The 26808-nt window shown below is 47.1% G+C and overlaps 12 protein-coding genes and 1 non-coding gene across 15 annotated transcripts; 6 read left to right on the top strand and 7 right to left on the bottom strand.

The window, feature by feature from the left end:
* Positions 1-1070: 1070 nt before the first annotated feature.
* BDCG_05411 lies at positions 1071-3334 on the bottom strand. 2 transcript variants are annotated; one of them, XM_045421090.1, is made up of 3 exons: positions 3038-3334; positions 2842-2956; positions 1071-2786 (listed from the first exon to the last, which is right to left on the bottom strand). In XM_045421090.1, exons 1-3 carry the CDS (start codon positions 3259-3261, stop codon positions 1662-1664), a joined length of 1464 nt encoding a protein of 487 aa, XP_045281257.1. In that variant the 5' UTR covers positions 3262-3334; the 3' UTR covers positions 1071-1661. The 2 variants fall into 2 exon arrangements, with proteins under 2 accessions (XP_045281257.1, XP_045277046.1); XM_045421089.1 differs by having other exon boundaries at positions 2842-3334.
* BDCG_05412 (dynamin GTPase) lies at positions 1403-7143 on the top strand. The gene is made up of 4 exons (XM_045421091.1): positions 1403-2983; positions 3042-3949; positions 4066-6090; positions 6190-7143. The coding sequence occupies exons 2-4, from the start codon at positions 3646-3648 to the stop codon at positions 6621-6623; spliced, it is 2763 nt and encodes a 920-aa protein (XP_045277047.1). The 5' UTR covers positions 1403-2983; positions 3042-3645; the 3' UTR covers positions 6624-7143.
* BDCG_05413 (30S ribosomal protein S6) lies at positions 6901-8529 on the bottom strand. Its single transcript, XM_045421092.1, has 3 exons — positions 8181-8529; positions 8089-8120; positions 6901-7878 (listed from the first exon to the last, which is right to left on the bottom strand). Exons 1-3 carry the CDS (start codon positions 8202-8204, stop codon positions 7533-7535), a joined length of 402 nt encoding a protein of 133 aa, XP_045277048.1. The 5' UTR covers positions 8205-8529; the 3' UTR covers positions 6901-7532.
* BDCG_05414 (glycine cleavage system H protein) lies at positions 8434-10147 on the top strand. The gene is made up of 3 exons (XM_045421093.1): positions 8434-8887; positions 8998-9060; positions 9233-10147. Exons 1-3 carry the CDS (start codon positions 8527-8529, stop codon positions 9553-9555), a joined length of 747 nt encoding a protein of 248 aa, XP_045277049.1. The 5' UTR covers positions 8434-8526; the 3' UTR covers positions 9556-10147.
* BDCG_05415 (RING finger ubiquitin ligase Tul1) lies at positions 9133-12930 on the bottom strand. Its single transcript, XM_045421094.1, has one exon. The coding sequence runs from the start codon at positions 12659-12661 to the stop codon at positions 10181-10183; it is 2481 nt and encodes an 826-aa protein (XP_045277050.1). The 5' UTR covers positions 12662-12930; the 3' UTR covers positions 9133-10180.
* Positions 12931-12936: 6 nt separating this feature from the next.
* BDCG_05416 (cation efflux family protein) lies at positions 12937-15314 on the top strand. The gene is made up of 3 exons (XM_045421095.1): positions 12937-13321; positions 13396-13493; positions 13571-15314. The coding sequence occupies exons 1-3, from the start codon at positions 13156-13158 to the stop codon at positions 14639-14641; spliced, it is 1335 nt and encodes a 444-aa protein (XP_045277051.1). The 5' UTR covers positions 12937-13155; the 3' UTR covers positions 14642-15314.
* Positions 14656-16368, bottom strand: BDCG_05417 (NADH-ubiquinone oxidoreductase 14 kDa subunit). Its single transcript, XM_045421096.1, has 2 exons — positions 15973-16368; positions 14656-15807 (listed from the first exon to the last, which is right to left on the bottom strand). The coding sequence occupies exons 1-2, from the start codon at positions 16007-16009 to the stop codon at positions 15578-15580; spliced, it is 267 nt and encodes an 88-aa protein (XP_045277052.1). The 5' UTR covers positions 16010-16368; the 3' UTR covers positions 14656-15577.
* Positions 16369-16455: 87 nt separating this feature from the next.
* On the top strand, positions 16456-18657 carry BDCG_05418 (uncharacterized protein; the record flags this gene model as incomplete). The annotated part of the gene is made up of 3 exons (XM_045421097.1): positions 16456-16659; positions 16776-17937; positions 18002-18657. 3 exons carry the CDS (start codon positions 16456-16458, stop codon positions 18655-18657), a joined length of 2022 nt encoding a protein of 673 aa, XP_045277053.1.
* Positions 18658-19474: 817 nt separating this feature from the next.
* On the bottom strand, positions 19475-20334 carry BDCG_05419 (translation initiation factor eIF4E; the record flags this gene model as incomplete). Its single annotated transcript, XM_045421098.1, has 2 exons — positions 19475-19755; positions 19905-20334. The coding sequence occupies 2 exons, from the start codon at positions 20332-20334 to the stop codon at positions 19475-19477; spliced, it is 711 nt and encodes a 236-aa protein (XP_045277054.1).
* A 1380-nt stretch (positions 20335-21714) lies between these two features.
* BDCG_05420 (uncharacterized protein) lies at positions 21715-23761 on the top strand. Its single transcript, XM_045421099.1, has 2 exons — positions 21715-22542; positions 22649-23761. The coding sequence occupies exons 1-2, from the start codon at positions 21949-21951 to the stop codon at positions 22862-22864; spliced, it is 810 nt and encodes a 269-aa protein (XP_045277055.1). The 5' UTR covers positions 21715-21948; the 3' UTR covers positions 22865-23761.
* Positions 23533-23625, bottom strand: BDCG_17122. Its single transcript has one exon. It is a non-coding gene; the product is annotated as a tRNA-Asp (tRNA).
* BDCG_05421 lies at positions 23752-26645 on the bottom strand. Of its 2 annotated transcripts, XM_045421100.1 has the most exons (3): positions 25093-25340; positions 24514-24990; positions 23795-24410 (listed from the first exon to the last, which is right to left on the bottom strand). In XM_045421100.1, exons 1-3 carry the CDS (start codon positions 25135-25137, stop codon positions 24288-24290), a joined length of 645 nt encoding a protein of 214 aa, XP_045277056.1. In that variant the 5' UTR covers positions 25138-25340; the 3' UTR covers positions 23795-24287. The 2 variants fall into 2 exon arrangements, with proteins under 2 accessions (XP_045281258.1, XP_045277056.1); XM_045421101.1 differs by having other exon boundaries at positions 23752-24410; positions 24514-26645.
* Positions 23919-26775, top strand: BDCG_05422 (uncharacterized protein). Its single transcript, XM_045421102.1, has 3 exons — positions 23919-24335; positions 24427-25949; positions 26069-26775. Exons 2-3 carry the CDS (start codon positions 25696-25698, stop codon positions 26343-26345), a joined length of 531 nt encoding a protein of 176 aa, XP_045277057.1. The 5' UTR covers positions 23919-24335; positions 24427-25695; the 3' UTR covers positions 26346-26775.
* Positions 26776-26808: the final 33 nt, after the last annotated feature.

Raw genomic sequence — 26808 nt, forward strand, 5'->3', positions numbered from 1 at the left:
CAACAGATCTCATTACACAGTTCTAACATTAGATAGTAGTTTCATACTGTCTCAGTGAGACTTACTGTCTACTCTTATCACATTTTTCAAATGAGATTATGATTTTCACTTCTCAATTTAAATTATTTTTATTGCTTTAAATGACTTTAAATCTCATTTAAGTATTATCAAAAAGTGTTACTTTTTAAAAAATTAAAAATAGTCTAAAAAAAACCTTAAAATGTCTAAAAATAGTAACTTTATGCTAAGAATGAGACTAAATGAAATCAAATGAGATCACTTTCTCATTTTTTTCAAGTCATGATTTCATTTTGAGATCTGATATATAGTCACTTTGCATGTTTATTTAATAATTAGTCTCAGTGAGATTCATGCCAAGAAATGTATAAGATCAGATCAAATGAGATTAAATATGAAATTCATAATCTCAGTAATCAGTTTAACTATAATTATCTGATCTGAACTCTGAGTTCTGTATTATCTGAGATCACAGTTCTTAACTGATGAGAACTATATATAATTAAAAAAAAGAGAAGTTAATATAATAAGCTGCACTTAATCATTATATAAACTATTTTATTACACTTTATAGATTTCACTGAAAGCTCTAATTCTCAGTCATTCTCAATCACTAATTCTTGACTGAAAAACTTATGAAATTTCTATTCTTTCACTCTAAAGCTCTATCATGTACACACTATACTATGTATATGTATAAATATTTACTTTGATTATTAATTCTTATACTTTCTCTTTCTTTTCCTTCTTTAACATTTTTCACTTTGTTATATAAGATCTATATATATTATACTGATTTATTCAGTGTAGACCTCTTATAAAACTGTATTTAAAATTTCAAGCTTGAACTTAATTACTTTCTATAGTTATCTAGTCTGAGTATAAAGAATTAACAGAACTTCTTCATTCATCTCAATTAGACACTGTTTTTCAAGAATTTTACTGACTTTTTCAAGTTCTTTAATTTCAAGAACTTGTTATTTCTCTATTTCTTCTTACTTTCTTCTCTTCAGAATTTATATTTTATAGAATAAAATAGAACTGAAATTAATATTAACATATTACACAGATAAAGATTCTAATCAATTAATTTTACAATCTTATATTTACTGAAAAACAGAAATCAAAAGAGAAAAAGAGAACAGAGATAGAGAACAGAACAGAAAAAGAGAAAAACTTAAAAATTCAGATTACTCTTCAGAAAGAACTAAGTAGTTGTTCAGAGATAATAAGAAAGTTAAGTAGAGAGACTAAAGTTCAATCTAGATAAGAGCTGTCTGAATGTTTTAAAGTAAAACTAGAAGAGACAAAGCTGCACGAATATGAAACATATTTTATATGAATTCCAATAGAAGCTACTATAGCAAGTTTCAAGTAGTGTGAAGAAAAGCCCAATCATTATTATACCACTGCTCACCCAGTGAACCTTTGATCAAGCCAGAAACCCCACTATAGACGCGAGCCTGATGCAATTCATTATTGACGTCATACCTAATGTGTGCGTGTGAACGGCACGGCGCGGATAGATAGGCATTGGATCTGTACTCAAGAGAGGAGGATGGGCGATACTCTCAGACTTTTCAGTTTGGACCTCGAGGAATTTTATTATCAACTATCACAAGAGTAAACATCGACAGCAATTCTCAGTTTTTTGAAAGAATCTGAGCCTCTTCTCCCACATCTTCAATTGGGGCTGCGAAGCTCCATTGTGCGTCCTGAAACTCAGTTGGATCAGATTCGGACGATGAATCGGAGTCGATCGACACAACTGTGGAAACGGACACTGACACCTTTTGAGATGATGAAATTTGTTGAAACTCTTCCTTCAAAAGCATTGCGTTCGCAGTCTCAACAAATTCATCTCTTCTTTCCTTTGCCCAGTCTCTGGCATTTCGATACCATGTGGCACCCTGTTGAAAGGTTCCTAAATTACCAGTCATAGACCAGCTATTGAGTTGGGTCATAATATATTCAGGTTCATGCCGAGCACCAACAGTTTTGATCGGATGGGACGTGTAAAGCTTTAGGGTGCCGTCATGATAGGTTGATGCTATGGTATACGCATTGCTGTCGTAGGCTAACTCGCTATTTCCATATGACTGAATATTTTGCATGGCCCGAGCACCCAGTGCAGCATCATAGCAAGCCTGTCTTTTAGCGACTGCCGCAGACTGGTCCGATGACTTCACCTCTAGATAGAAGTTTGGTAGTATCGGACGACTATCCTGTGTCGAAGGGACGATGGTGTCGTGAAGATTGCAGCGGATTTGTCTGTCAAGTTGTTCGGGTCGAGCACCAAAAAAACGATCCGGCCAGGCACTTGAGATTGTACCATCAGTTAAGGGCTTCAGGTTCCCGAATGGATATCCTCCTCCCACAGCCTTACGATCTGTAATACCGCCTTCAATGGTAGGAATTACCGAGTTTGTTAGTAGCTCAACGGTTGCATCCGTGTTCGCCTCCTTAAATTTCTCAAATTCCTCCTCGGTGAACCTCGAAGGGGACAGGGAACCTCGTGGCCGATCTAGTTGCTGATTGATCACTGTCCAATTTTTCGGCTTCCCCGGTTTTTGACCGCTGGGATATCTATATCCTTCGGGGTAGATGCCATGATCGATCAGATGCTGCTCAAAGTTACGACTATAAGTCCCGCCGCTGCGTGAGGATCGCTTGTTAGAGGATGGAGCGGTTGTTGATGGGCGTCGTTTGTTCAGGGAGGGCTGGCTTGAATCTATCCTCCGATTGAGAGGGCTTCTATATTGTGGAAACTAGACAGAGACACATTAGGATTGAGTTTGTACGGAGTACGTAGTCATTACATACATTTCTGAGGTCAGAAAGATCTGGGCCACCGTGTTTCGAAAGCTCTTTTATCTCTTTGAAAAGATCCGGCCCACATGAACTAAGGAAATCTGCAGCGTACTGAACGAGATGCCTGCTTTGTAGTTTGGAGTAAAACTGTCTGGTGAGTCGCCTCTTAGACCTCCGGTGCTCTCGACAAGGCGTGTACTTATCATACACAGAGTTCCTTCGATCTAATTCTGTCAGTGTCCCTTTTGTCAACCAAATCGTGGATAGGTTGTCCCAAAACTCTGGGGCCGGTCGTCGAGTTCCCGCTCTACCGGTCGGATCGCGTTTCTGCCTCTTTGTGTCTGGTTCAAGTTGCGATATAATACTTCGTTCCGAAAATTGCTCTGCATGCTGGCGCTTGGGTCGCGAACAGGGCAGTTGTGTCACAGACATATGGCAATGCTCGCGGGCAACTTCACCTACGATAGTGGGGGGTGTTTGCAGGGAATAAAACTAGCTGAGTGATGGTTGGCTGCAGTTCAGCGGCAGCTGAGTCAGACTTTGCATTGACATTGCTATATGTTCCCCCAGTCTTGGCACTCTTTTTGTGTTCGCAAGCATTGCGTCCGCCACAATAACTGATCTCATCCGCCGCCTGGGGTAACCTTCGGAACATCACATCAAAATAGGAGCCCAGCGGAGTCTCTCCAACAAACTTTTACCACTTTATCCTCCCTTAAATACATACGTCCACCGACTGTCCCTCTTTTAGTGTCCTTCAACAATCAATGAGTCTTCGACATCCGCCGCTCGCCCAAAGTACATGACAAACGCAAGATGAGCGGGAGACTCCTCTCCCACGGCACTGCCGTGCTAGCTAGGAGAAGCCTTCTAGCTCGCCAACTGCACAATGTCGGAGCGAGGACGGGCGGTCTGCTGCGTTCGTCCCAGGGCGGCGCTGTTGGTATCCGCGGGAGGTCACGGCCACTGCGCGCGAACTGGATTCACAACGTCCCCGCCGTCCGCACTTTCTCCTTTGCCCGCGCCCTCCCCAAGTTGGCTCTGAAGTTCGTTAGGATACCCGCCATGTTTGGCGGTGCTATGGTTGCAGGTCTCGCATATATTCAATATCAGGCTGCTCGTACGTTTTTCTAAAAACCCATTTCGCTCTTTGTTTTATCGGAATTCCAATTATTTGGTTTCTCCAGATTGCGGGATTTGTTGCTTACTCCTTTCTTTTGCCCTTTTTTTCTTTAGAGGCCGGGAATTACGCCATGGATGTTATTCGACAAGCCGGCGACACTGCGGGCGGGGTTGGCTTGTCCATTTTAAACAATATCCAGGATATCGCTGAACAAACGAATCGTGGGTGGCAAAGAACGAAAGAAGAGATCGAGTTGCCTGAATGGGCGCAGAAGGTTCTCCGGCTCAAAGAACAGTCAGAATCCGGGGGTGGAGGGTCGTCGGGCGGTGGCGGACGTGGTTCTCCAAAGGAGAGTAGGGTGGGTGCGGCTGTGGTGGCGGGTACTGCAGCAGGTGCCGGACTCGGTCATGACTCTGACGACGACCTTGGATCTAACAAGATGAATGCGATCGATGACCAGATGATGATATTGACGAGAAAGATGATCGAAATCAGAAGTATTTTACAACGTATCGGCCAGTCCAACGCGTTAACCTTGCCATCGATTGTGGTGATCGGGTCTCAATCTTCTGGTAAAAGTTCTGTACTGGAGGCTATTGTGGGCCATGAGTTCCTCCCCAAGGGCTCGAATATGGTAACAAGGCGGCCGATTGAGCTAACCCTTGTTAATACGCCAAATTCACAAACAGAGTATGGTGAATTTCCAGCCCTTGGGCTTGGGAAAATGACAGACTTTGGCCAAATTCAACGCACGTTGACCGATCTCAACCTTGCGGTTTCGGAAAGGGACTGCGTGTCAGACGACCCGATCCAACTTTCTATTTATTCTCCTCACATCCCTGACCTGTCGCTCATCGATCTACCCGGCTATATCCAGGTTGCCGGGCGTGACCAACCCCCAGAGCTTAAACAGAAGATCTCCGATTTATGTGACAAGTACATCCAAGCGCCCAATATCATTCTTGCTATCTCCGCAGCAGACGTAGACTTAGCCAATTCTACAGCCCTTAGAGCGTCGCGACGGGTCGACCCTCGCGGGGAACGAACTATTGGTGTTGTCACAAAAATGGACCTGGTTGATCCGGAGAGAGGAGCAAGTATACTTTCTGATAGCAAATATCCTCTCCGGTTAGGCTATGTAGGAGTCGTTTCTCGCATTCCTCATACAGCGGGACTATTTTCCCGAGGAACTGGGAATATTACGAATGCCATTGTCAAGAACGAAAATGCTTTTTTTGGCAGCCACCCACAAGAATTTGGTGCAGACTCTGAACTCGCTGTTGGAACTACGACACTACGGAAGAGGTTGATGCATACCCTGGAGCAATCAATGGCTTCAAGCCTAACCGGAACTCGCGATGCTATTCTCCAGGAGCTTGAAGAAGCAACGTACGAATTCAAGGTCCAGTACAATGATCGTCCATTGAGCGCAGAGTCCTATCTCGCAGAGAGCCTGGACAGCTTCAAGCATTCATTCAAGGAGTTTAGCGAGAGTTTCGGTCGTCCTCAGGTTCGTGAATTACTGAAAAGCGAACTCGACCAGAGGGTTCTTGATATTCTCGCGCAGAGATACTGGAATAAACCCGTTGATGACCTTTCTCCACCCGTACCGGAACCTGACCCTCTCTCCGATCTTCCAAAAGCAGACCCTGAGTCTCTCTATTGGCACCGCAAACTGGATGCATCTTCATCCGCCCTTACAAAATTAGGGATAGGCCGCCTAGCGACAACGATAGTGGCCAATGCGTTACAAAACCGCGTCGATGACCTTATTGCCGCTTCTACGTTTGCGTCTCACCCATACGCACAAAAGGCCATAGCGGATGCGACGGTCACCATTCTCAATGACCGATTCTTCAGCACAAGTGATCAAGTTGAGAATTGCATCAAGCCATACAAGTTTGAAATAGAAGTGGATGATCTAGAGTGGGTCAAGGGACGGGAAAGCATTAGCAATGTGCTGAAAGAAGAGCTCAAAGCATGTGGCCATGCCCTGAAGCATGTGGAAGATAATATAGGAAAGAGGAAGCTAAAGGATGTCATGACTTTCATCGATAAAGTGCGGAAAGGAGATACGTCTGTTGAGGGAGATGGTTCTGGTGGTGCTGGTGGATTTAGTGCCGCGTTGCTGCAAAAAGGTTAGTTCCTCTCCCGTTTTCTTTTCCCAATCCCTCTACCTGTGTATACTTGCTTCTGACAAAGCTATACCTATCTAACGCCGCTTCAAACTTGCGCAGGCCGAGAAGCCGTCTTCCTCCGTGACCGCGCAGATCTAATCAAAATGCGCCTCCTCGCCGTCCGCTCCAAGCAATGCGCTTCCAAAAAGAACAAATACCACTGCCCGGAAGTCTTCCTCGATGTGGTCGCAGACAAACTAACCGCCACCGCTGTCCTCTTCCTGAACGTCGAACTCCTCTCCGAATTCTACTACAATTTCCCCCGCGAGCTCGATCTCCGACTCGGGCGCCATCTCTCCACCTCTGAAATCGAACGTTTCGCACGCGAAGACCCGCGCATCCGCCGACATCTGGATGTCATTAAAAAGAAAGAGATGCTTGAGCTGGTGCTGGAGAAGATTGAGAGTTTAAGGCAGTTAGAAGGACGGAGTAAAGCGTCTGGGCAACAGGTTTCTGCCGCGAAGGAGCGGTCAAAGGGGTGGCGGCTGTTCTGAGAGAGATATTCCTTTACTTCATTTTCCTTTCCCATTTCTTGACTTTTTGTTGGTTTGGCTTGATGTTTATCTCTCTCCCCTGGGACCCCAGCCCTAGCCCACCAAAACACAACGCTGTATTCTTCTCACACTGATTCGGTTTTTCTCCTTATCTTCTTTATTGTTCTCCCACTTCTTCTAAGATTTTACATCATATACCAGGATATTCAGAATTGGGCTGGCGTCGAGATTAGGAGGGTTGTTAATTCAGGAGGGTTGTCCCCCCTTTTGCCTGTGCTTTTTGTCTAAATTTAATCATACTATTCTTTGTACAGTACACATGCATGTACCAGGACTTGTCCCCTTGTGATTTTGCTTTCTTAATGAATGTTGTGCGTGTGACTTCCCTTTAGTGCATGTTCCGACGATTTTCGATGATGCATTCTTGCATTTCCACATCTCCGTTCATTCCAATGTGAGAGCTATTGCACAGGTTTCATCTAATAAAAGAAAAGAAAAAGAAAAAGAAAAAGAAAAAGAAATCACTAATTATATTGTAATGTACAGTACATGTTAGGCCCTCTTCTTCTAAGCCGACAATGTTTTTTCTTTCACGATATAAATCTTCGATATGCCAGTTGATATGCCAGGCACCTACCTCGAATGACTGGCGGAAGGATGCCCTTTCGTAGTAAAAAATAGAGAAACCGTCAGTTCATTTGTAAAAATACAAAATTCCCTGTTCTCAAAACATGGTCCCAGATAGGAAAACAGAATACGGGCAAAAACGGCCGCCGAAATGAGGCAAAGGCAGTAGATCGAAATAAAAACAAAAATAAGAACGCCCCCATCCCATATATTAACACACGCACACAAAAAAAAAAGTGAAAGCCCTGTCCACCCCAACCCATCTTATCCCTGCCACCAAATTCACCTCCGCAAACTTGAAAACGGAACTCGAACCCCCAGATCATCCCCAATCAACTGCCTCGTCTGATTCCACTCCACCCTGCCACTCACATCCTTAATCTCCTCCAGCTTGTCTCCCAGCTTCACGACGGAGAAGCGGATCATACGGGGATCGAGGCCGAGGGTTCTGCGCACGGACTGCTGCACGGCCGACGACGAGTCGAAGCGCATTATGAAGTGGTGGCCTGTGGAGTACTTTGTCTGGTGTTTGGTGATGGGGCGGGGGAGGCGAAAGGGACCCCAGTTTGTTAGGCCGCGGATTACGCCGCCGGAGTAGAGGATTTGGAGGCCCGTTACGCGTGCGATTCTATGTGTTTTGGTTAGTTGAAAGAAAAAAAAATGAAAAAAATTGGAAGGGATGTTTCTGTTTCTGGCTCTTCGGGGGGGTGTTGCGTGTCTGTTGCGTTTTGTGCAGAGAGAGCGGCATCTGTTCTGGATTGTATGATGCGTAGTAGGTCCGGGAAATTGGGATCGCGGGCAGGAATTGCTGAGATAGGACGGGATATAAATTACGTACTCTCTAACCTCCTGGACGCTGCCCGGGCGGACCTGTTGAATTTGCGTTAGTCTGATGGCAGAGTACAGAGTGAGGAGAATATAATAGCATACCACCGCAATCAGCTCATACAACATCCCCAGCAGCTGTGTCGTGAGCAGCCTTCAGCCAGGAGGGATCAAAGAAACCAAATAGATCTGCGCGGTGGGCGGTGGTCGTGGCGAATAGTATATAACTTATATCCAGAGACCTCTTGTATATAGACAATAGTCTGTCCGTCGTGGAAGTCTCAGCCGCGGGAGACAAAAAACCTCTTTCGGGAAATTTTGAAGCTGGCGGTGTTGGGGTTTAGCCGCAATTGTGGCGCTGGTATCAGGCAATACACAGCTTGCCTGCTTCGGGCGGGAAACCAGCGCTTTTGGCCGGGTAAGAGCTGGAAAATGACGGTACAGTACATCGATGGGACGCGCCCGAACCCGGGGCTTTGCTTATCTCAGCCTCCGCGCACATCCAAGAGTTACCGAGTTACTTGCTGTACATACATCCATTATTATTGTTTGCGCTCAACTTACATCAAATTCCTTCTCGACTGCCCTGGCCAATTGCTGCTCTATTGTTCTTAATCTCCTGCGTTGTTGCCGTACTGTTCTAGTTCCCCCGCTCACAATGTCTGCTGCTGCTGCTGCTGTCCGCACTCTCAACCCGCTCCGGACCAGGCTCTGGGCTGCCCAAAGAGTCTCCTCCCCAGCTCTCCGCACCGCATATATCTCCCGCCCCGCCTTTCGGGATTGCAGAAGAGGATTCTCGCAGAGCTCCCTATGTAAGTGACGATATGCCCATTGGATACAATTGCATTGTTTTTAATTGTTTGTTCCGGTGAAAACCAATTCCCACTGGATATAAGACGCTGACTGACGTTGTTTTGTACAGGGCAAGCGAAGAAGTATACCGAACAGCATGAGTGGATTGAGCTGGCTGGGGATGGAAAGACCGGTTAGATATCTCTTTCTTTTTTTCTCTCTTGGATTTGTTATAATTCGTTATTTATTATACAATTGGATATTTTGTCCTTCCAATCTACGCCATATGCTAGATCCAAGAACCAAACCACCGTTGACAAGAAAACATATCTCTAACTAACAACGCAAATGCCCCAAACCAACAGCCACAATCGGTATAACCGAATACGCCGCCAACGCCCTAGGCGACGTCGTCTTCGCTGAGCTGCCCACCGTGGACACCGAAGTTGCTTCAGGCGAGACCATCGGTGCCGTCGAGTCCGTCAAGTCCGCCTCAGACATCCTCTCCCCTGTGACCGGCAAGATCATCGAGGCCAACACGAAGCTGGAGGAGTCGCCCAAGATCATCAACGAGAGCCCCGAAGATAAGGGCTGGTTTGCCAAGATTGAGCTGTCGGATCCGACTGAGTTGGACGGCTTGATGGAGAAGAAGGAGTATCAGGCTAGGGTGGAGGAGGAGGCTGAGTAAAGAAATGATTTGGATTTCCCCAAGAGGGGGTTCACATTTTTGCCATATTTTGTTAAATCATGTTTTTTATGATGTCGGCTTGGGTTGTTTATGGGTGATGGGGATCTTCTACCGTTTGACTTTGTTGTCTTTTTTTTTTCTCCCGCCCTAACCTTCCATGTTGCGATATGTATATCTGCTTATCTACTGATGTTTCAACATGTCAGGGTTGTGATTTCCACTGCGTTATGTGCTCAAAGTCACCAACACATCCTTGTGCTCCTATTAGATCCAATCGGGAAAGTGAAGACAATAGATGGAACAGAACTAAGGGGCAACCTGCGACTTCTTATATATATATATATCTTTCAGATCCTCACGAGGAGACGAAGGAAAATAAATGTCTGTTCATCAATCAGATATCAATGCAATTGATCTAAAATTTCCAGACCCAAATCAGTACCCAAATGCAAACCCATGAAATTCTATACCTTTGCATTGAGTACAAACACAATCAAACACCACAAGATGATCCGATGGCAAAAAGAAACGAGGAAAAAAAGAAAGCAGAACAAATTTACTGTACAGAGAGAGCGTTTCCGAGCACCAAAAAAGCGAAAATGACAGAACATAAAATATAACACGCTCAAATGGGAGGCAGGTTCTCTCGACAAATCGGACACTGTAGCCGTAACCGCATCCAGCTCTCCAAACACGTACTGTGAAAGATGTGCCGGCATGGCGTGACCATATAAGCACGCCGGCTGAGCAGGTTTGCAGCCCCTTCTGCTACGCTGGTTGGTGCAACGCCCGTACTACCGCCCGGCACCCCGAGGACGGGTACTTCAATATCTTGCATGCAGATAGCACAGTCGAAGCGCCTGCTTTTACGATCCTTGCCACCATTATTGTTATTAGTGTTATTGTGGTCCGGGCTACTTTTGTCGTCGTCTTTTGCGCTGGATGGTGCGGCGGAATGACTTTCTTCGCCTCGGAGGAACCCGATTGGCAAGACACCTGCAGCCTCGATGTCTTCGCTGGAACCTGAGGCAGAGGTATCTCTGAGAATCGGGTGGTAATCGTAGGCTGGCGGTGCCCAGCCGTGGGGGACGAAAAAGCGTGGACCTAGGAGGTCCTGCGCAGCGAGAACCACTGTTTGCATCCACACCCAGGCTACGATGCCAAGCGTAAACATGGAACCTGGTTTGATGAATAGGACATTGCCCGGGAGGGCGTAGAAGTAGAGAAAAGGGAATATTCGAATGAGGCTTTGGCCCACGACAAATTCCCAGGTAAGGGCCTTGCGGCAGTTTCGCATTACATTGCGATATATTTGCGGTATCCAAAAAGAAAGGTAGATGAAGGATACACCTTGGCCATACATCCGGATGAGGCGGGTTGGCCAGAATAATGTCCACGAGGAGAAGAAGAGGAGACAGAAGAGAGTGAAATAGAATCGAGAGTACATTGCCCCCGTGTCATTAGTCCCTGAATCACTGGTTGCTTGGGGTGCTGTAGTGCCAGTGGTTGTGTCTTCAGGTTCATCCTGATCTGGTGGTAGTATGATGATAGTTGTGGCGCCCGTATCAACGGAGAGAGGCGCTGTTGCTGGTGCTGGGAGAGGTTGTGGTGGCCCAGATGGGGCTCGAGCAGACGCTGATCGACCGGCTTCCCTGCGTTCAGGGGCTTGAACAACCCACACTTCTATCTGAAATTTCATTGCCAAGAAACTGACAGAGAAGAACGCTAAAAATGTAGCTCCGGTAAGAAGCAGGAACGGGGCTTCATCGTATAACTGCATCAGGATAAATGAACCAAACAGAGCGTCGCCCATAGACATCATAGCGATTGTGTAAAAGCTGACTCTGCTCCTGGTTGACGGGGTGGAGGCCTCTTTCATCTGTCTCATCAAAAGGTGAATCTGAGTGCAAAGAACTGCCGCCATAATTACGACTAGCCGTCCAGCATGTTTCCGGTATTGTTCCTGCTTTGGGCCAGAAAGGTAGAGTCCGTCAGAAGGGGAGTAAGCTGGTGATCCCTTGCTTTCCAGCACGAATCCACAATCAGGGGAAAACAGCGTCATGGACATCGTAATCAATGGCGCAGGTGGCACTGGGGCACCCACGGGGAAACGCAGTTCGTCTTCGATCGATTGTAGTAAAGGACGTCGAGCTATTTGCCCATTTATTACCAACGGGTGTTGCTGAAGATACACGACATACTCACACTTGGGTGCCGGAAATGTCATGGTGCTTGGGCCATGGGGAAGAGACGACCAGGGCAGATAATCTACAGGTCCTGTTTTCTTTTCGGCCAAGGTTTCGGTCAGTGACCTGTTCAGCAGCAGGCGAGAGAGCTCGAATGTATCATTCGAAAGAGCGAATTGTGGCATTGCTGACAACCCCGCGAACTTTTCACTGGTAGTGCTAAGAAGCATTCCACCCGATGATGGAAAATGCACACCGAAGAGCCGTACGTAATGGTTGGCTCCCAGCGACGCATCCGTGTATAGTGTCATATCTGCTTTTATCTCCCTGGCAGTTGAGCCGGCCAAGGCAAGCCCCTCCCTATCCTCCTCCTGTAACTCTATCAAGAGGGTGCCATGGTCTGTAGTAATATTATTCGCGAATGTGGTGGTAAAATAATCATGCCGCAGCATGATTGCAGTGGTATTCAGCTGCGGGAGGTTTGCCGTCTCTGGACCCTGCCAGCGCACCCAGTCGCCCCGGACCTTCCCGGTAACATTATGATATACGGGAATCTGTAGGTCTGAGGTATTCAGGTCCGACCGAAGTGGATGCGTCTGCCATTCGATCGGTTGTTCGCTCAGCAAGCCGGAGTGTTGGAGGATCGAGTACAGCTGGTTCCGGGCGCGGTCCTTTACCACAGGAAGTAGCCCCCATGCATAGCCATCATCCTTGGTCAGGCCTCCCACAGGAAGCCAGCGACCCGCAGCGCTGTCCAAGTCACCATATCTCGAGCTATTAAGGAGCGACAGAGCCCGCTGTTCCTCCGTCTTCTGCTGGTGGCGCTCTCGCTCGAAACTAAAGGGGGGAGGGCGTGGTTCTGGAGCAGATAGCAGGAAGAACAGGAGCACGAAGAAGAGAAGCGCGCGGCGGTTTTCCATGGACCAGAGGTGATTGAGCCATAGGAGCTCAACCGTATGCGAGTATAAGGGCCATTACCAGAGTCGGGCTCCGGCTGGTTGGTTATTTCCTCGTTTTCCTCGTTCAAAGAGTAGGGAGTTTGGGTTTGTCGTAGCTGTACAGACTCTCTACAGTAGATGTGGTTGGAGTTGGTTGCGGCTGTCAGCTGGCGGCAGCGGCAAAAGGCCAAGAGCGGCTGGCGGCTGACTTTCGGCTGTGGACCTTGGAACAGCAACAACAAGCGGCCAGGACCAGATCTCGGTCTATTTACTTAACCTGGGCATGCGGAGTAAAACAGCCTGGATGATAAATATCCGGAGCACGTACATGTACGACCCCCCTTGTTACGATGGAAGGTCAGGATAAATAAATACTGCCATTTACCTCAGACAGAAGCTTTCCAACCTCGCAAATTATAGCCTCCTCTCCTCCCTACTTAACGAAGCTGCCCCGTGGCTTGATACCCTGATTAGCCATGGCGGACACTCTGCCGCTGCCGATCCCTCCTCGAACTCCCACGCCGCCCTCAGGCGACCCTTATTCGGGTCCAGAGAGCTTTATGGTGATGTCATCAATGAAGAGCTATGATCGGAATACCTTGTCGCCAATGGTGAACACTTTCTCAGCTTCTGGGACTCTAGGTGATTAATCTGATACCCGACCCGCGTTAAACTACTCATCCATTGCGCACTTGCTAAACTCTCTGATTCTTTAGACTCGTCCCAGAACTCGGCCATGGGTTCTGCGGAAAACATGCAAGGACCTTTTAATTTCAAACCGACCGCTCTCGCGAAGAGCCCTATAACAAAATCGGTATGGCAACCCTAATAGAAATTCCAGGTGCGCCCGAACATGATAACTAACTATATAATGTCCCAATTGAAAAAAAGAATGTGGGCCAGAGACGGGGACACAAGTATAAACATAGCAGCGTATCCCACCAGATATTCTTAGAGCCCCCGCCTAGGTCGCCGATGCCCTTACCGAACTCCCTGCCAATCCCAACATGGGGAGAATGTCTGGGGAGCATGTCAAATGACCAGAGAATCCGGTTTTGGTGGAGCGTATGCCACATGGTGGTGGCTGGTTATACGCTGTGGACCGCCCATGGCTCTATGGCCATGACCGGGCTATCACATCTTATACTCTTCGACTCACTGGGCGCCATGCTCTGCGTAGTCGTTGACATACTTGGAAACTTTGAGGTGTGGAAACGGTCGAGTATTCGTCATCCTTTCGGCCTGGAGCGCGCGGAAGTCGTTGCAGGGTTTGCTCTATCCGTGCTACTATTCTTCATGGGGGGAGATCTAATTTCGCATACGGTCCAACATTTGCTGCAAAATTCAGGGCACGAGCCCCATCATTCCCACTCTCACCCGCGAGTTTCACCGGGGAGCGTCGATATCACGGCTCTACTGGCGATAACGGCTACATTGATATCCGCGATCGCTTTGAAAAACCACGCAAGGATTGGCAAAGCTATCCGTTTTGCCTACATCGAATCCCTACCTTCTATCCTTAGCAACCCGGCTCACTTCCTGACGCTTTCATGCTCAACGATTCTCCTCTTGCTTCCGCTATTGTCCGTGCAAATGTATCTATGGTTGGATCGAATCCTCTCTTTCACCGTTGCCATCTCCATGTGCGTTTTTGGCGTTCGTCTAGTTAAAACACTTGGATCCATGCTTCTGATGTCGTACTCTGGCTCCGGAACTTCTGATGTTCTGAGAGACATTTCCAGCCACCCAGCTGTGTCGGAGATTGAAGAGGCAAAATTCTGGCAGGTCCACTACGGTCTGTGCATAGCATGTATCAAACTACGAGTGGCTGGCTCAGAGGAAAGCTTGGCCAGATTGCGAGAGAGGATAATCAGCATGATAAAAAATCGATTAGGGGGCGGGTACGGTGCAGGTGGCCAGAAATGGGAAGTGTCTGTACAGTTTACGGTTGAGCAGGGTTAAAGTGGATAGATATATTTATAACTTGATACATATACCCCATTAATGTTTTGCAAGCTGATGATAATAGGAATAGCTCAATTTTTTCCATATATTTTTCTTGTCTTCATAACTTCCTTCTTGTTCTCTATCTCCAGCACTGGTTAACTGTCTTTTCCTGGGTTAAATCAAGCTGGGTTGCTACCCCCTTAGTATTTTATTCGGAGAATAACATATCCTCCATCTAATACGCATGCCTTCCTGGTAATTTGTATACAGAAGCCCCCGTTTCGACAAGTTTATCAATCCATCCATAAGCTCGTGGCCTTTTTCGGATAAATAATATTATCAATGACTCCCGTGCTGGATTGTATCAACCAGCTTTTCCGCAGCGCTACCAGTCCCACACGCGCCTCTGGCTTGAAGATGACCCTCGTAGCCCAGAATTATTTACTGGGCGACCTCATGGTGTGAAACGAACGCCCTAAATGAACCACAGACGAGGACCACCCCGCCCACAAGCAGAGGAGAAGTAAGTGGCTGCAAACGTCAATGAATATTTGCCTTGCTTCAATTGATTTTGGCTTTCTTTGCTGGCTATGTACATACGCAATATCTCAATGATTTCTGATCAATCTTTGAATACCAACAGCTTGGACCACCAAAGACTAAAAGACTGAAAAGTTCTGAATAACAGGTAGATTGTTTATTGTAGAAAAAATGATGAATGAATCCCCAGAGTAATAAAACTGATAACAGTGAAAGTCTTTTTTCTTTATACAGCTTTCATATATATTCCATCTCGGTTGTATCGCTAGAAAAGGATACCCAGTATATTGAATTTATCGTAGTCGTTCGAATCCCTCCCTCACCTCAAGCCATCCTAGGGTCGAGCGATATGCTAGTGCTCGCCCAAATTGCTCACGACAAGCTCGCTAAGACACCTATCTCTTCAGTCCTTCAAAGCACCGCGCCGCCCTCCGCAGCCTCCCTCTCTGCTCTCCTTTGTCTCTTTTCTAGGAGACTATTTTTCCGTTCAGCCAAGATGGCCATTTGTCTGCTGTCAACGCCCTCGAGCCAATATCCGAAACTGCCCCCAACTGTCGCGAAGAGAGGATACACCCATAGTGCTTGTTTTTGGAAAAGAGGGCGCATTTCGATACCGAGTTGCCAAAAGCGAACGGCAATGCCTGTAGAGTTCGGTTCGCCAGTTAGTAGGTATTTCTTTCGCGGGATATATCCCACTTTAAGGGAAATAGAAAATGGACAGCTGCAGTGTCCCTGGAATTGCTAGACTTCCGGAGAAAAAACAAGCCATAGCCAGTTTTCCCTCCCCAAGCAAGGGGCCGACATACCGAAGCCGCTCCAGAACAGGACTTTGTGAAGAGGCATGGTTGAATGTTATTCGGGATCGATGGGGCGCGATGCCAGGGGTTGGCTCGAATTTGTGGGCGCAGAGCCGGATGGAATGTGCCGTGGACAGGTGTCTGGGGTGTATGCGCGCCTCACGACTCGTTATTAAAGAATTGGCTTCTCACGAATTGTGTAGCAAGCGTCCTCGTAGACAATTGCGCTCCAGAGATGCGGTTCCGGGCCCGGATCAATGACTTTTGGAGGTTCGTGAGTGGTGAGGAAGCGTCGGCACCGGGAAAATAATTCCGCCGGTCGGAGAGCGATAACCATCGTCAACATCGCGACTTCTATTTAGAGCATGTTCACTGCACGCGCAACGCCTGGGAATCATCGACGAGAGATGGGTCGCAACTAAATACTATTCAGAAATGTGAGGAATTTTCTAACAAATATTTAACGGACCTCGCTTGTTCGAGCTAGTCGCCATGACTGGCTCAGACGTGGAGACGGCTGGCGTCAAGCGGCCAGGAATCGATCTTGAAAGCCTCCAGCGCAAGAAGTTCAAAACTTCAGATCTGCCATTATCAGCTGCGCAGCGAACGTCAATCGATGGCCTTCTATATGCGTTTAAGAAGAAGGGTGGTTTTGACTCGGTTCGAAAGAAAATATGGGCGGAATTTAGCGAGAGTGTGAGCAGCAGCCTCCACAGCCCCTTGAGACGCAGCTACCTATATCTATATCATTTGTTGAAGGGTTATTATGTTCTCGACCACTACTAACTCTTACCCATTCTCTTTTACCATAGGAAGCTAAAAATTCTCTTACATCTTCTTTGATCAAAATGGCCGAATCTGAAATTGACCGGGATCCTTCTTTATTGTCAAGGGAGAGAGGAAAAGCGGCAACTCTAATAGAAGGCGCCGTTGATCGAAGTGACCTTTACAAAAGCGTTGAGGGGGCCATTGATGCGATATGTTCTAACCACTTGGACTATATCCTCGACTCCCTTCGCACTATCCGTCGACAAGAAGTTGGCGAAGAAATGGCTGCGCTAGAGGAAGAGAGGGGTAGTAGGGCAGACGAATACTACGAACGTGAAGTCAAGACTAAGCGAAATGAACGAGAAATAGCGTGGCTGAAGGAGCTTGAGAAACAGAAACAACGTGAAATCGAAGAGGCAAAGGCTAGGGCTGAGGAGTTACGGAAACAACGTGAACTTGAGAAACAAAGGGAGGAGGAAGAGCGGAAAAAGAAGCTGGAGTTGGAGGAAAAAAGGCGAGCGGAAAGAGAGAAGATTCGAGAAGAAAGACGTCTTCTAGAAGAGCAGAGGGAAAAGGAGAGGGAGGAACGGTACGAACGAAGAAGGCGGGAGCGAGAGAAGGAAAGAGAAGATGAACGGGAAAGGGATCGAGAGAGTAGAGATCGTGATCGTGACCGTGATCGTGGACGAGATAGGGATCGGGATACCGTGCTCGACCGATCACCTCGACGTTCCCGACAGCGTTCCAGGGCCCCAGAAGAGCCCATCCCTGCAATTGTTGATGAGAAATCGTTGGAGGACGCAGCTCTAGAATTGCTTCTAAAGGAAGGGAAAGAATTAGCGGAGAAATCACGACAGAAACCAGAGTTTGACTTTGAACAGGCCGAAGCCCTTGAGAATGCGCAGCTGCAGCAACCTCAACCTCAGGCGCAAACTCAACCGCAACAACGTTCACGCCAGTCATCAGTCACAGATAGCAAAGCTCTTCGGACAGATCAGACTCGTTCACGAGCCTCCCATTCACGGCTAAAGAACGAGGTGTCTCCTACACCTAAATCTACATCTAAATCTGATACCAAGCTGAGCGACGATCGTCATGATAATGATAGGGATCGGGATCGGGATCGGGATCGTTCAGAGCGAGATCGAGATCGAGATCGAGGCCGTGACCGTGACCGTGACCGTGACCGATATCGAGACGAACGAAGTAGGTCAAGGGCATGGCGCTCCTCACGATACGACGACAGAGATCGTGAAATGGACTTGTACAGGCCTTCGACTCGAAGCAAGCTGGACAGAGATGATCATTCCCGCACTCGCGGAAGAAGCAGGAATCGCAGCAGGAGCCATAGCAGATCTGCTGCGCGAAGCCGCGACAGAGACCGAAATAGAGATCGGGGGAGAGACAGGGACAGAGACAGTGATAGAGGGCGGAGTAGGGAGCGAGATAGGGATGACCGTTGTTACCGTCCGAGGGATTATTCGCGAGGCCGCACCCGGTCTCAGTCAGCCAGGCGACGTCGCCGCTCTCGATCCCGCTCCCACTCCCGCAGCCACAGGGACAGAGATAGGGATAGAGGTCGGGAACGGGATGCAGAGCGGGATAAGTCCTACTCGCGCACAGGCCGGCGATCCCGGTCTCGAAGCCCCCCTGATATTGACCGCTATGTACCTCCTACCAGCAACCGTAGTCGGACGCCGACCAGACGTCGAGCAAGGACGCCAGATCGAGACAGAGACAGGGATAAAGAAGATCGATCAAAACTTCACGAAATTGATAGGATTGATAGGTACATACCGGGAGGATCTGGCACTGCTCCTTCCGTGGCTAGCGACAAGGATGATCGAAGGAGCAGAAGGAGAAGCAGAGCAGATAATATTCTGGTCTAATTTTGGGCCTTTTTTCTATGAACTTTGCCAGTATTAATTTATGATGGCAGTTTGGAGTTTGGAGTGAGGATAGGGTTTCAATAGTTGTGTTCCTGACTACACACGGATATTTCATGTATGGACATTCATATTCCCTAATTGTTTGGGAGGAGAGTATATCGTCACAGCTAGCATTGATGGCATCATAACCGTAGTTGTTCATGAATAATTTCGGGTCATGGGTTACTATCTATCAGATTTCAAGTTTGGGTTACAAGGAACGAGTCGGGAATAGCAGCAAGGCTTTTCTCTGGTTTGAGACCACCAGGTCCTTGATACTGAGCAAGTACAGTACATATTCCGAAATATAATACGCGTGGATTCTAAAACATATAAATGTCGTGAGTTAATTCAAAACGAAGGCGACGAAGGTGGAAATATAATATTTATGGTGGTTTTGATTGTTTGTAGGTTTCTCTAGCAAGGCCGTAAAATCAAGTTATATCTAAGGATATATGGGAAGAACGGAGCGATAGTAGAGGGCAAAAAGTTTCGCTTTACTACCTTGCCATTGTGAAACAGATCATTGACATCGTCCAGAGGGTATAAACGTCCTTGTTCTTCTTCAAAGAGACTGTGTGTAATAGCATGAGGCATAAACTAGACAAAGGAGAACCTCAAGAGGCGACGGGAACAATGAGAAAATGCTCGGTTAGCTCCGAGAATGGCCAACCTGCATAACCGGAATTAATCAGCCGTCTGAATCGTAAAATAGCGTGCGAAGAAAATAAAAAGCGATGAAAGATGAACCAAGTCAGGATAACTGCTTCTGATCGTCGGCTGTGTTAATGTAAACGTCTCGCGGGCTCATGCTATCATGGCCCATTTCTACGTTCGCCGCTGCTCGTAGGGGCCTCGTGCTCCTCCACAGCGGCCTTGTGCTCCTCCATTGCGGCCTCGAAACCCTCATGCTCGTCATGGCGTTTATAGAAATATGATTGGGCTGATAAGGGACGTAGGTCTGGCGAGAGTCGTTGTATAACGGTATCTTCGATGGCTTTGATGGCCTTCAAATTCGAGCCGGACTTGTTCCATATAGAAATTAGGTGGGAGTTAAAGCGCACTGAGGTGGATATTCCGAGGACATGGTCGTGCTCTATCTTTATATTAGTATTGAACTTTTTTGCTTTCTCTTTTTATCTTTGGGATGTATGCTAGTGTAGCCTCCTATGTTTCTATAGACGGTGCGGTAAGGATGACAAGGAAAGAAGGATATCAGGAGGGAGATGATGTTTTCCAACGTACCAGCTTCAAGGGCTGCCTGGAACTCATTAGCCATGCAGAGAATTACGACTTCATGAAAAAACGCCTGGCTCTTGGCCTTTGGCACGCGGAACGTCCAACGGCCGCCTTTTTGGTTCTCTGGATCCTCCCACACGGGTTTTGTACCCTTGCGGAAAATGTGAACAGTGTCTCGCAATTTGACTTTGTGCCAAGGGTAATTATTGTAGACTCTGTAGAAGGTGCCAATGTCGGCAACGTCTTCATGAAGCACATACAGTCTCTCGACGTAGTTTGAGGACTCTGAATGCTTTTCGTACCAGACTGTCCAGTGATACTGCAAAGGTAGTGGCCGGAGCTTTCCTAGGATTTTCTGGTGGAGTGTCTTCCGTGAGCTGCTTCTGTTTTCTGCTGCGGGCTCTAGATCGGGGGTTACAATTTTCGGGTTGTCCATTCTGGGCGAACAGAAGAACAAAGTACCAATCACCGACGGCTTTTCTTTTCTTTTAGTCGTCTAACTTGGCTCCTCTTGCGATGAGATCAAACGAAGTTCTTGTGTATGCGAAAATTAGCAAAAGAGAATAGTCATAATGATGTGGCAGCGGTCAACGGTACCTTCTATCAGGGAACCACAAACGTATTTAACCACAAGCCCGAGGCAGTTTAATGGATCCCCCTTTTAACAGGCAAAACCCGCGCGGAGGTATTTCCCGCGAAACAAAATTTGATCTTCGTTCCCTATGTGAAGCCGTGAAACTCGATATTGTCTCAGCCTTACTCAAAGGACTGAAATATCACGTATAGATGTGGACTGCTAGAGCAATGCTACGCGGTTCGGGGAGAGAGCAGATCCTAGTGTGCTGTAAGCTAAGGGACTATTGATGTATCAAATTTCAAGGAATTCAAATGAGGGTCCCAAATAAATCGGCCCAGGTCAGAGAAGGTACACGAGTTATGAAACTAGTTCAATCAAAGGAAGTGTACAAAACAATGCTCATTGTCAGGTTTGAACAAGGCGGAGATAAAAGAACGGGAGTGCATTCCAGCAAGACATAGGAATACAAAAAGAAATATTTTCTGAAGAAACTAAACCAGGGCAAGAACTACAAATGGAGGATATCGGCAAGTCCCTCGAATCTGTAGAGTTCGTGGCTGAATTATGGGCGAGGTAGTAGCTTCAAAGGAGACAAGAAGGATGTCCCTCTGGAAGATAGTCCTCGTTCTCAGACAACAGCATATTTGCAAGCAAAAGAGCAATTATCGAAGGGGAATGGTTGAAGAGCTGAAGGAGTTTCTGCGGGAGCTTGTTCCATGGCCCAGCCCAACAACACAATCCCTAACCACCAAAGAAAGCTAATATATATTCTGAGGGAGCGACAGCACAAGCAATCTTGAAACGGCACAATAAACAGGAGGCATGTACCTTTCTTAGATTCTATAGCGCCTTGGTGAAGCGGCTAGTAGTTGTTCATCAGCGCGCGCAGGGCGGATGCAGGTAAGTTATAACTCCCCGTACGAACGACGTTCAAACCAGCACGGCGAGAAAAAGCGCAAAGAGACTGATCAATCTCAAGAATGCATCACTGCTGATAATCTTGCCGTTGCAACCAACGTATTTGGCGCTGGGTGCCCGATTCATTCGTGTACATCTCAAGGGCTTTAAAACTGTCCGCGGGGGCCTTTTGGCCGCCAGGATGTGAGCACCGCACGTGATATTTATGTATTTATGCGGGCGCCTAGTGCGGGTGTTTCTGTGATGGGGATTCTCACAGGCGATAAAGGACATTTGAAGAGTAGCTAGCCATTGCAAAAACAACAGCAACAGCAATGGAAACTGACCAGTTTAGCCCATGGACTGTTGATAATTTGCAGCTTTTACAATTAGGGTTAGGGCTTTGACGTTCCGGATCGAGCTTGCACGTGCTTTCTTTTTTCTCCAAAAGCTTGGAAGCTTTTACGGGCTCGAAGCTAAATAAATACATCATCATTCTTCAACTTCATATTAACGATATCTTACCCCAACGCAGGCGAGACCCAGAAGATGATTATTTAGGACCCTCTGCCAATAATGGCTGCCGTCGCCGCCCCACCCACCAAGAAGCGGTGCCTCGAAGATGATGAGGATACCCCTTCTCCCGAGCTGGGATCCCAGCCAAAAAGATCCAAGCTCCAGGTAGATTCTACAAGCTGTAGTTCCGCGAGCGATAGCTCGAGCAGCGAATCTAGCTACGACAGCGACAGTTGCAGTGACCAGGGTGACGATGCGCCTGTACCTCGACCATTAACGCATCGTTATCGCGCACCCAAGGAGCAACTAGACGATGACGAGACATCCTCGAGCGGTGAATCTGAATCGTCAATGTCCTGTTCCTCTTCCTCTTCATCATCATCGTCGTCCGGCAGCGAGTCGGAATTAGAAAGCAACCACACTCCTACCGTATCTAACGCTAGCGACGTCGTTTCCATCCCACACCTCCGACCGCACTCCAAACCGTCAATACGACTTCATAGTTCCACGCTACGAAATCGACTGGCTTCCTTCCTTCCCGAATTGAGAGCTGCAAACGAAAATTTAGAACAAGAGATAGCTGCCGGAAATGTAGCTGGCGTGGAGCTTGATGATAGTGGCGAGACTGAAGTTGACGGGCAATATATTGAAATGGTACGATTTCTTCCTTCTATCCGCAGGAACATTTCATGATACTCATAGACACCCCGCATACGGAGCTTTTACTTGGAGTACAACTAACGGTTTTCTCCCCTTTTAGAACCTTGGCCTGGGCGTGCTAGAAGAACAAAGCGATGCCGCTGATTCTGATACAAGCACGGACAACGAAAGCGCCATATCCCACGATGAAGACGAGAGCACAAAATCTGCGAGTACCTCGCAACCAAAACCACGCAATAATACCAATGTAATGAACAAGCTCATGGGGAAGAAACCCGAAATCAAACGACCAACCATAGAAGAGATCACGCCCTGAATATATCCTCCTACGCTTACCTTCACGGACGGAACCCTTCTATGGTCTGTTCGCATCGATATCTGGCATGTACTATATTTTGGCGCTTTTTTATATATTTTTCTCTTCTTCTTGACCTAAGGTTGTAGACGGGACAACCATATACGCGTAAATATTTCTGTTATTTTAAGTTACTGTTAAACTCGGATTTCCTTTTATACCCCTTGTTTTCTAATGTCCGACGACATGTTTTGCAGTCTAGACTCTAATTATTATTTCTTGAACACGTTCTGTCTCACGATTGATGTACGTATACCTTTTAACGGACCTCCACCTTCTCAAAACGTGGGCAATTTATTCTACCAATGGATGGTATTTTTTCTGGTCATTGGCCGCAAACCCCCATGTGCGCTTCTCGAATCGATTCTACTATTCATATTGACAGTGGTCTGATTCAATCGCTGTTTTGAATTAGGCTCTACAACCCCCGAGTCGACTCTCCTAGCATCGGATATTGGATATCACTGCTGAAAAACGTCGATGAACCTAATGGATAGTGTTGCGTGGAACTCGAAAGGGCCACTTCCTGCAAGCTACAGGTGAAAAATAAATGGGCAAAAATGAACACTTCGAGGTTTTAGCTCTTTCTTCCACGAGAAATAAAACATACATATGATAATAAGAAAAATCTCCCCGACAGGGAATCGAACCCTGGTCTCCCGCGCTCGTCAGTCGTGAGACAGAATGACAAGCGGAAATCATCACCACTAGACCATCGAGGATTGATTGGACGAACAGAGACTTCTGATTCGGAAGCTAATACAGCAGCCTAAAGTGACATTTTGAGTCAATTGGATATTTTAGCTGAGATTCTGACAGATAAATACTGACTATATCATAGATAGTATTAAATATTAAATAATAACTACCAATTACAGAGTAGTTACAGTAGAACTATTTAATTGGTGTGTGTCTATAATGAGTATTATGTGGAATTAAGTTTTTACACAGTGACATTCATAATAGGCTGCTGTAGCTATAAATAATGTAGGGTTGGGGACCAGCAACTAGCTTGCTGGAGCAATTTTGAGTCTCATGAACAATATAATAAATATATAGAAAGATTCAGGCTCGTGCTATCCGGGATAATTACCCTTTCCCCATTGAAGCGCTCATTGGCCTAGCGGAACCCGCTACCCTGTCTATCACGCATCTTCAACAGCAAGGGTAGTTATATCAAGATGTACACCTCAGTGTCCATCCCTTCATTTCCTATTGATTTCGCCTGAAGGCGGGATATACATGAAAACCGAGGTCATATTTTTCTTAATATGAGTCACTCGCTAGTCACGGCTGCGTCTTTTGAGCCTTTAACATGTCCGATCTGCGTTCCAGTGCTCTCAAACCACACCGGCAACCTCAGCCTAATCAACGAAAATACCAACTAGATCGACGCCCTGAGGTCCTTGAAGGCATCAACGCTCCCTCCAAGGTATCGTTCCTCTGCTGTTTTCCAATTAATGACGGCCCAGATGTTCTTGACATAGGCTGCCTTCCCATTCAGATACTAAATGGCATCACAGAATAGATTCAACGTCAGACATAAGAGATGGAACAAACCAAAAAGTAATAAACGAATGAGATGATGTGATCCCAAAGCCAGTCCTCACCTGCAAGTAATACGCATGTTCCCACATGTCTATCCCAAAGATAGGCACCTCATCCTTCGCGACGATATCCTGGTCATGTGTTGTGACGATAGCCAACGGCCCCTGGGTTCCCTGGCGAACCAACCAAGCCCATCCACTCCCTCGAATTCCCAGCAACGCCTCACTGAATTTCTGCCGGAATACACCATCATCTTCTCCCCACCGCTGCCGAATTGCCTCCCATAGCTTCGGCGCCGCGTCGACCTTGGTTTCAGGGGCTCCCAAAGGGGCCAGGTTGGCCCAGAAGAGCGAGTGATTGATGTGTCCACCGGCGTTGAAACTGATTATAGCGTGCAGATTAACCTGATCGCGAATGTTTCCTGCCTTTATCGCCTCCATCTGGTCTTGAAGCGCTTTGTTGAGGTTTGCCACGTAGGTGTTATGGTGCTTGGCATGGTGAAGTTCCATTATTTGCGTGGAAATGACGGGCTCGAGAGCCTAGTATCGAGAAGTTTTTTTTTTTTTTTTTGATATCCCGAGTTTAGCCCTACCGCAGATGCTGCCGCAAGGCGGGAAGGGGCAAAAAAGTTCTTTACTTACATCGTAGGCAAAAGGGAGGGGTGGAAGAGAATATGTCTGGGCCATGGTTGAGACCAGGGGTGAAATGTGTAGAAAATGGGTTATAGGGTTGTTTGTGCGTGAGATATACTGAGAAATGGGGCATACAGACGTTTATGGAATGGGAAACAGATGATATTATCTACGCAGAATCTCAATCAATATACTCCGTACTGTTAGAGAGGTTTCTCCATTCAGCGAGTTAATTTGCTCACTGTGTGCCTGATCTAAGATAAAGTTCAGAAATGTGCTCAAACCCCCTTAACGCATCTTAAATAGTCTACCATGGTACTCATACATCAAGAGTCAAAGTGGAGATATACAGAACATCCTTTTGCAGATCCAGCACGCCAGGGAAAGGGCGGAGGGCGGAGGGCGGAGGGCGGAGGCGGAGGCGGAGGCGTTGATATGTGATATATACAGACAGACAGGAATGTAATCATCCCCCTTTCTCTCTCGCAATCAACGATAGCTACATGAAATCTCTCTCCCTCTTATTTATACGCTTCCCTTTCATTCGACCCTCATCTCATTACCTCAAACATAACTACGAATATCCGCCATTAGACGGCGCTGCATAAGAATATGTGCAACGGGTTTTCCTCGAGAACCAGCCAGGGAGGAGCCACAGCCTTCCTTCGACCCCTAATCACGGAAGCAGACGAAACAGCAAGCAACAGTGTCCTATTCGACTACCAGGTCACTCTCCGTGAACACCACACTGCTGAAAGGGAGGCGATTCACTTCTATATCAATAGGCCAACGGGCGAACAGGCAGAACAAAGGCAGATCCAACCCTTTCCGGTAGAGACTTTTAGAGCCTACTGGGTTGAAATACAGTATGTCTTCATTATCACATACCATATAGCCTCCCTTCCCCATTTCCCCCCTCCTTGGGCAGAGCAAGTCAGGACAGGGCAAGACATCACCCCAACATTAATATTCCCCTCCTTCCCAGTCCCGACGGCGACCTAACACCCTCTGAATCCCGAGACGCACTCCCGCCCCTCCACCGCTTCCCACTCCAGAATCTAACGCGGCCGGAAGATCTTGAGGCCTCACCCACAGCTCTAGCCAGTATGAAACTCATAACTGGTCAGAAGAAGATGGGTGGCAACTCGACGGTACGGAAGTTGCGACTTGATACGTGCGAGATGGGGGTGATTGGGCGGCGGATGTTGATTGTTAATGCGACAGGGGTGAGAGTTGCGGAGGGCGTTATTGGGTGGAATTGATGTTTATTGAGTGCATAAGGTTGATATCCAGAGGTCAGGTTTTGGGAGGAAGTAGTGGAGCCATGAGCAAATATGCGCATGTTGACAAGGGAGTTCACCAGGCGTTGGCGGCGTTGGCGGCGTTTTTTTATGCGGTTTGCCTTGGAAGATTTTGTTCCTACTTCTATCTTTACTCGTCATTAAATATTAACTACCTTATTTTCTACTCAATTTTCTCAACGGGGTCGAGAGAAATGGCAATTTCTTTTCTATTTGAATGCAGGTTGAAGCTTAGGAAATTTAATAGAATGGGACTCTAGATTTCTGCCTTGAGTTTTTGGTTGCCTGAATACAATAGGATACTCGCCCCTCCCAGGAGCGCATGTCATTTTGTTTAGGAACCAGGTCAATCTCAATCTAAGTCTTCAAGGCCGCTGCTCTTAACCTAGAGGCAGTATGATGGCATTTATGGCTTCTTTGCAAT

The sequence above is a fragment of the Blastomyces dermatitidis genome (genome assembly GCF_000003525.1).
Source record: "Blastomyces dermatitidis ER-3 genomic scaffold supercont1.5, whole genome shotgun sequence".
In the NCBI taxonomy this organism is placed as follows: domain Eukaryota; kingdom Fungi; phylum Ascomycota; class Eurotiomycetes; order Onygenales; family Ajellomycetaceae; genus Blastomyces; species Blastomyces dermatitidis.